The 7919-nt window shown below is 40.6% G+C and overlaps 1 protein-coding gene across 1 annotated transcript; it reads right to left on the bottom strand.

Annotated features, from left to right (window-relative positions):
• Nucleotides 1-92: 92 nt before the first annotated feature.
• LOC137295051 (lysosomal proton-coupled steroid conjugate and bile acid symporter SLC46A3-like) lies at nucleotides 93-5591 on the bottom strand. Its single transcript, XM_067826314.1, has 4 exons — nucleotides 4355-5591; nucleotides 3375-3458; nucleotides 2694-2850; nucleotides 93-2027 (listed from the first exon to the last, which is right to left on the bottom strand). Exons 1-4 carry the CDS (start codon nucleotides 5487-5489, stop codon nucleotides 1928-1930), a joined length of 1476 nt encoding a protein of 491 aa, XP_067682415.1. The 5' UTR covers nucleotides 5490-5591; the 3' UTR covers nucleotides 93-1927.
• Between the last annotated feature and the right edge of the window lie 2328 nt (nucleotides 5592-7919).

Genomic DNA, 7919 nt, shown 5'->3' with positions numbered 1-7919 from the left:
AGATATGTCCCTCTTCAAAATTCACACATGATAACCGTATAAGCGATACCCAGGATCAATACCTATTCTGGATTTTAAGAATAAAAAAACGATGGTATGGAAACTGTTTATTACAACTGAAGCGAAGTAGCAAGGTACATTCAACACCGTACTTAACACAAGCATTTAACACAGTTAACATTGTAATGTACAAAAAGTTAGCAGGTAGGAGTATACATAGGTTCTTGTTTTATGAGATATTAGTATCTATCTTTTGACTTGGGTCGCTCATTCGTGGAATTTCGTCGTACATTTGCTTTTGTGTGATGTTTGAAAATACCCTCCAGTGCGGCAGCTAGTGCTCAACGTTGCGTTTGTTTTGTTGATACACAGACTTAAAACTTTAGATACGGCATTTGGGAATGGGATTTGGGAATGTCTCAACATGTTAATTTAGTATGCTTGAAATATGTGACGATCACTACACACTCTAATAATTTACTGCTTCATGTACACTAAGCAGGTATTGTTTTACGATGCTTTTAGAAATATCACGACTGGCGACACCAGAAATAGGCTTCACACTTGGCACCCATGTGGGCCGCACCCGGGTCTTCGGCATGAGAAGCGAATACTTTACCACCGGGCTACCTCAACGACCCTCTTTATGTACATGAAGTGGGTCATGAAGTGATACAGTCAGTTAGAGTCAGTTGCAATACTGAACAGGTTCCTTGTATTCAAGGTAATGCAGCACAGGGAATTGCTACTACACAAACGGACCACCTGTCCCTCTTTAACGGATGAAACTACAGCAAACTACTCTTATATCGAACTGACGGATATAACGAATTGTTGGTTTTGTCCCGGCCACTTACAGTATACAGTGGAAGCTGTCTTAACCGGCACTCATTGCGACTAAAGAAACAATCCGGTTTAGACAATGTGCCGGACAGTAGAACTGATGATAAATGAACAAGCCACGGACGGGACTGAGGTTTTACGCCAGTAGTAACAACTTGCCGGATTGGGCAGATGCCGGTTTTCACAGCTTCCACTCTATCATATATTTTAGTCGAAATTCTCATAACGAACAACGGTTATATGGACCCTAGAGTCGTGGTCCCTTTCATCTATTACCGTAGTTTACCGAGTGTATTACACGCACTGCAAACATATCGATGTATCGAATGGGATTATTAAGGAAAATGCCTCAATGACGCATTGCCTGTATTCTGAATTGAAACTTGGAGTGGGTTAGTTTTAGGTTTTACGCCACATTTAGCAATATTCCAGCAATATCACGACAGGGGACATGGGTTTGAAATTTGAATAGGATCTTGATTAATTAATTTCTTCATTGACTAGATGTGTACTACCGAGTCTAAAAGCAAAGTCGATACTCCCGTACGTAAACTAACACACTATGTTTCTCGTTTAACGTGTAACACCCTGTGTTTCTCGGTTAAATGGCAGATTCGATGCTACGCTACTCAGTTGTAAAGCTCGATCTGATATGAAAAAAGCTGTCAATTTACTGTTCAAATCGTTGGAACTTTGAAAGTGCGCCGTTTATCAGATGTATTCCTGTGATATAACGAGTGTCAGTCTGATTCCAGGTATTCGAATGAGTGAGTAAGTTTGGTTTAACGTCACTTTTGACAATATTTCAGCAATATCACGACTGAAGACACAAGGAATGGGCTTCGCACATTGTATCCATGTGGGGAATCGAACCCGGGTCTTCCACGTGACAAACAAACGCTTTCACCACATGGGTACCACACCGCAACAAACATTCGAATCTCCCGTTGTTATATTGTTATGCTTTTTTCATAATTCACCGTTCAATGCAATACTGTTTCCTCCTATTCGTTAAATACACAGTTACAAGCACCATACGTATGATATACTGTTAAGGTCACAGGTAAGTTACGTCATGATGACATCATGGTTGCTTGTTGGGTGACTTCATTTCGACCTTGACCGGAGGCTCGACAACAGTCTCTGATTCTTTGGCGTCTCCCTTGGTCAGTTGGAGGAATGCACTGCCAATATAAACAAACTTGTTACACACAGTGCCAGAATATACAGATAAGGTTTATCTCTGGTGCTTGGTCTCGTGAAAATATACAATAATAAATAACCTACTATGCTTTTTTGCCTTTTTCTATTTTTATTTCAGATGAATATTAAAAAGCCTCGTAAAATATACGATACACAGCCATTGTATTACATCTTAGTCCTCATAGAACAAGCCAATCTAACATTTAGTCTCTGAAATAAACATAGTACATAGAAAAAAGATGTGCCTGAATAAATAATCAGACTACAGGATGAAAAGCAGCTCAGAGACTCTACGAACACCAGGGATATCTAGACTCTCCACATATTCTAGACTTGCACGATCTTTTTTAAAGATATTTGTTTCAGGGTCTGTATGGCAGACTAAAAAGCATATGCCATGAAACAAATAAGGCACACTGAATCCTCCAAAAGTCTTTCTCATCTTTATTTCTTGTCCACACCAAATTGAACTATATTCGTAATGTCCGAGAGACTATTGAAATGCCGACTTTCGGTAAATCGTTTGAGACTAGATGCATGTCATTAGGTAGTAGATAGATAAATGTTTTACACTTATTCCTTACAGGTAATGATAAAAGTGTTAAGAAAGTATTTTGTAGTCATTCATAGATGTTAATAGGTCTCACATAATAAAGACAGCGCAGAGTCCTCCCATTCCGGCCATAACGATGAACACAGCACCTCTGAATGTGTCAACAGTGGAGCGATAGATTGACATATATAAGGTCTGCGCCACCACGCCACACACACTCTCCGCGGCCGCAATACTGGAGAACATAGCACCTGCAACACAGAACATTGCATAGCACTTGCAACAACATGGAAATATCTTGTGATTGTTTCCGGTATTAGACAGCTTCACTCAAACGCAATTCCCTAGAACGCGTGTCGCACGTGCAATCGTGTCTTTTCGAGTAAGACGTGTTTTAGCATTTTAACATCTGTGTTGCATGTTTTGCCGGCATGGCGACTAAGGTCTATCTCAGGTCATCATTCCACGAAGGCGGTAAAATACGTTGATGTACAAAAGAAAGTGCAAGCATGCCTGGGGTAAATTACTTAGTTAATTAGTGCACACACAGATAATGGATGTTTCATTCACTTCAAATCTCTAATTAAGCACAGGCTTCTATGACATTCGTGTTGATATGTGGATTCAAATACACTTCATTCCGGTGCGCAATGACCATAAAAAGCGTTCTCTCGCCACACGGAAGACCATTGATCGATTAGTGGGTACAATCTACGAGACACTCCGGAGTGATATTGCAGGAATATTGTGTCAGGAAGCATAAAAGCATTCTCACCTTGTTTAGTGGGGGATGTCATCTTCGACATGGCAGAACGAGCTATAGGGACGACGGTGAATGATAACAGGCCGATCAGAGGAACTGCAATTCAAATGTGAGGGATAAGACGTGAAGTCTTCGTCAGAGCCAATGGGTATTTCAATAAATACGATTGATGTCATGTGAAAACTAAAGACGAAAATAGTATGATTTGTGTTACTCACGGCAGTATTAGCCTCTACATTTAGGAATTCAAGACAAGATTCCAGACAAATACAAAAATACAATGTAGTGGATTTAAATGTCCAAACTCGGAGGAGGGTGTGAAGTCATGTTATAGGGATCACGTGCGCCATCTAATTCGATAGGTAGCGTAGTGGAATACCGGAAATAGCCAAGTGGTTAAACACCTATTTCTGCATGATCCTGTCCTGTGATATTGCAGAGACATCGTTAAAAGCGGCATAAAACAGTGTTCACTTGGTACTTTAGTTTTCACTCGCTTTCTAAAACTTCACGTCAGCCAAAAAAGGAGGAGGATGAAACCAAGAAGGAACTGAAAGCATATTACCCGTGTAGAGAATTCAACTTGAGTAGTTACTAAAAGCCGAGAAACCATTTTCATAAACATATCTCTGCTATAAACAGCCTTTCTACGATTAAACTTTGATGGATGTGCTATAGGGCTACGGATCACAAACACATGCAAAGGTATGTCAAGTGTGCACAAAGTGTTCTAATCGAAAAAGGTAGCTGCAAAATACTTGCTCATCAGTTCATTGTCACGTTGTGAAATTGTCTTCCCAAACAAACTGTCCCTGTGTTGTATATAAATGAAATTTTCATGGCATATGATCAGTTACATATTTGAAGCTGACCTATATAGAAAATCTTCTTGTTGACACCTACAGTACCTCACCATAAGTGACTGATTTATATGTAATTGAGCTCAATAACTGTTAACTGTGGAGACATATGAGAAACCTCTACAAACTCACCCGAATATATCATCCAATCGTTGAAGGCCAATGCCTCCATCACCATCGAGGCTGCTCCCAAAGCTAATCCCAACAACGCAATTGTCATGTCCCGAATACACAGTTGTAAAAGTTTGATTCCAAACAGGCTACTCAAAACAGAGAAGGACAATCTGATAGCACCGTAGTAGCCGATTTTCAAAGAGCTCCAACAAAACGGCTCGTCTAATTGATACAGGATCTCCACGCTTGACCGTCCCATATTTCGGAGCATTCCCAGAAAGAATATAAGCAATGCTAGTGTATACAAAGCTCGCTGTTTACCAGAACCTTGTGTGGTAAAGAAACCCAAAACCTTCTTGATGTGTGGCAGAGGAGACCATTGTTTTTCCACCTTCTTGGTCATTGTTTCTGGTAGAATTGTAAATATTAAGATCAGTGGAAGAGTAAAGACTGCTGTAATCATTATGGCAGCATAAAAATAACTGACTTTATCTAGGATAAATCCCACGGCCAACTGACCAACAGACCCAGCTACTGCAAAGAAACCCTCCACAATAGCTATCATAACAGTGCGTTTCTTCCCAGGCACCGTGACGTCTGCAGTGTACGCAAATACACCCAAGAGATACCCGTTAAAAGACCCAGAGAGACCCTGCAAAACGCAGCCCAAAAAGAGCCAGTTAAGGGAAAGCTGAAACCATACGACAAGACAGAGAACTGCTCCATTCAGAGCCGCCCCTAGGTTTGGCATGAAGAATAGGACTCTTCTTCCAAGAAAGTCGGAATAGGATCCAATAACCAGGTTCACAAAGGTGGAAGTAATGGATCCGGAGATGGATAAATATAGCAACATGTCCGCCGAATGTTGCTGGATCTTGACCTCAATCGGATTATCATCGTTGCTTTTATTCCTCCTGCAGGTGTTCTCAGTGCCGATGCTGATGTTTGTGTTGTTGGTGTAGGACTCGGCTATCCGTTTTCTCACCAACTGAGTCATAACTGGCGACATGGCCAAAACACCTGCCATATAAAGTACCGCAACTGTCCCACACGCCACCATGGCCCTCAGCAAGGGCACACCCGTTGTATTAACATCACCATCACCATCACCTTTTTGGATACTGTATCCGTTAGAGCTACCATCTTTTCCCATCCTGCTCGTGTTCCACGCACACTGCAATGTTGCTTCAGTCACCCTATGGGAACAATCACAAGAGCGTACGTAATCACATGAGTAAACCGTTGATAACAATAATTAAGTGCATCACGAGAAGGGGTGATAGTAGTTTAGTAACGCATGCTATCTGTCCGCATGTGTTTGGATACTTATCGTGGCAAGACAATGGTAGACTTATGATAAACGAACGTACCATCCACGTCAAGCGGGGTCCGTATCTTCCGTTCCAGATAGAGTCTAACTGGATTGACACTTTGAACATTATTTCCGTCTAGGTTTCCTACGTTTCCGAGCTTAATCTCTGAGTCAGATGTGAGTTCCGAGCAACACAAATGTCTTACAATAAATACACATGAACTACCCATTGCTCTGGTAAAGGATGATGTGCGGCATTTAAAACTAACAAGCAAAACAAATAACAACTAATAAACTACGGTTTCCCATGAGCATTGAACCCAGGAGTGTTTCCCAAGAGAGTTGAACATAAGTACGGTTCCAAAGAGTGTTGAACCCAGGTATGGTTCGGAAGAGCGCTGGACCCAAGTATCGTTGCCAAGACCATTGAACCTGGGTAAAGTTCACAAGATCGTTAAACCCAGGTACATTTCCCAAGAGTGTAGAACTCGGGTACAGTTCCTAAAATCGAGGAACAGAGGTAGGACTCCCAAGAGCTTTGAAACCAAGTACGGGTCCCAAGAGGACTGAGCACAGGTGCGGTTCCAAACAGCGTTGAACCCAGGAACAGTTCTCAAGAGCGTTGAAACGAGGTACTGTTCCCCAGGACGCTGAACTCGGGTATAGTTCCCAAGAGCATCGAACTCAGGTACTCTTCCTAAGATCTTTAACACAAGGTAAGTTCCCAAGAGCGTTAAACCCCAAAACAGCTCCCAAGAGCGTTGAGCCTAGCTACAGTTCCCAAGACCATTGAACCTAATTGCGGTTGTGAAGAGCTTTAAACCTAAGTGGGGTTTCTTTGTACAGTAACAGGTTGAGCACAGGTTATGTGTATGTATTACTGACTGTTGTTTACAGCAGTGCCCATTTCTTGTAACTGCGAGGTCATTTCATGTGAAATCGTTGAAGTCATTGTGAACATGTGAACACGTAAACAACTGGAGTTATTCTTTATTATTGAATGTGTGAATAACATATATATAACGTATTAGTTAATTCCATGAAAGCCGCATCGAAATATACCATATGTTTCGTTATATTCAACAGTAAACTATACAGATGTGTGTAAATCACTTCAAAGGAACATTCAATACTGAAACCATCATAAAAGAATACAGAAGTGTCTAAACAGATACATTGTTAACATTCCGATGTGTCTAGATCGATACATTTTTGGTTTGTAAAATCTCGGGACAAATTGTTTCTCCCAAGGAAATTTATGGTTTACTGTGCCATTCATACAAACTTGAGTTAACAGCTTACGACACAACATCAAATTGGACTCCACAATTCTTCACATGTCATTGATGCACAGTGCCTTAATAATGTATCAAAGTGTACTTATATTTTGGGCGTACACCTTTTAAGTAAATACAAACTCCTATACCTTTTGGACATTGACATGTGGAGTTACGTCCCTTGTTTGAGAGGATCAAGTATGTTAGATTTTGGATTACACTTTCTTAGTAAAGTACAATTTGTAGTGGAAGCCGCGGTGGCTGGGCGGGTTAGGCGACTGAGGTTGTGTGCTGGCGATTATGTGCCTGACTGGGAGTGTGGGTTCCAATCCCGGAAGGGACTAAACTCAAAACAGTACAAGGATTTGTACTTTACTAAGAAAGTGTAATTCCAAATATAGCATGTGTTACATTTGACCATTTCCTAAATGACATTGTGTAATCAGTACATCCGTGTCTTGAACAGGTATTACACATTGCGAATAATGTGTAATATTACAGACAGTGCTTTCATATAGTAAAACGTAGTTTCATATTATGAAGAGGACTTTGTATTTCAGACATTGCTTTCATATATAATCTTTAGTATTGTACGCACACACTACGAATCATACTTGCATAGAAAAACAGTTCTGTTATGACTGTAAAGAATATGTTTTGCACATTATCATTTGTAGATGTATATACCAACTTTATAAACATACGATTGAATGACTGCAAAGAACAGAACTTTATGGCCTGGGCTTTCACTTAGCCAGTGCCACGTACATATTGTCAACGTTCCTTCATTTTTCATATAATGGGTGCTTTTGGCATGCAGTGGATAGCAATGGCATACTGTAAGTAAAGCATTAATATTGTAAGAAGTAGAAAAAAAACTGGGGTTTTCACGTTTATTTCTACAATTTATGTAGTTGATATGCGAAAGTGTGAACTAACTGTCAAAATGTGTTCGGCCTAACTACAGTTCCAGTGGTAGGGAGATAGGAAACGT

Source organism: Haliotis asinina, chromosome 8 (genome assembly GCF_037392515.1).
Source record: "Haliotis asinina isolate JCU_RB_2024 chromosome 8, JCU_Hal_asi_v2, whole genome shotgun sequence".
Classification (NCBI taxonomy): domain Eukaryota; kingdom Metazoa; phylum Mollusca; class Gastropoda; order Lepetellida; family Haliotidae; genus Haliotis; species Haliotis asinina.
This window is presented reverse-complemented; position numbering and strand designations above follow the sequence as displayed.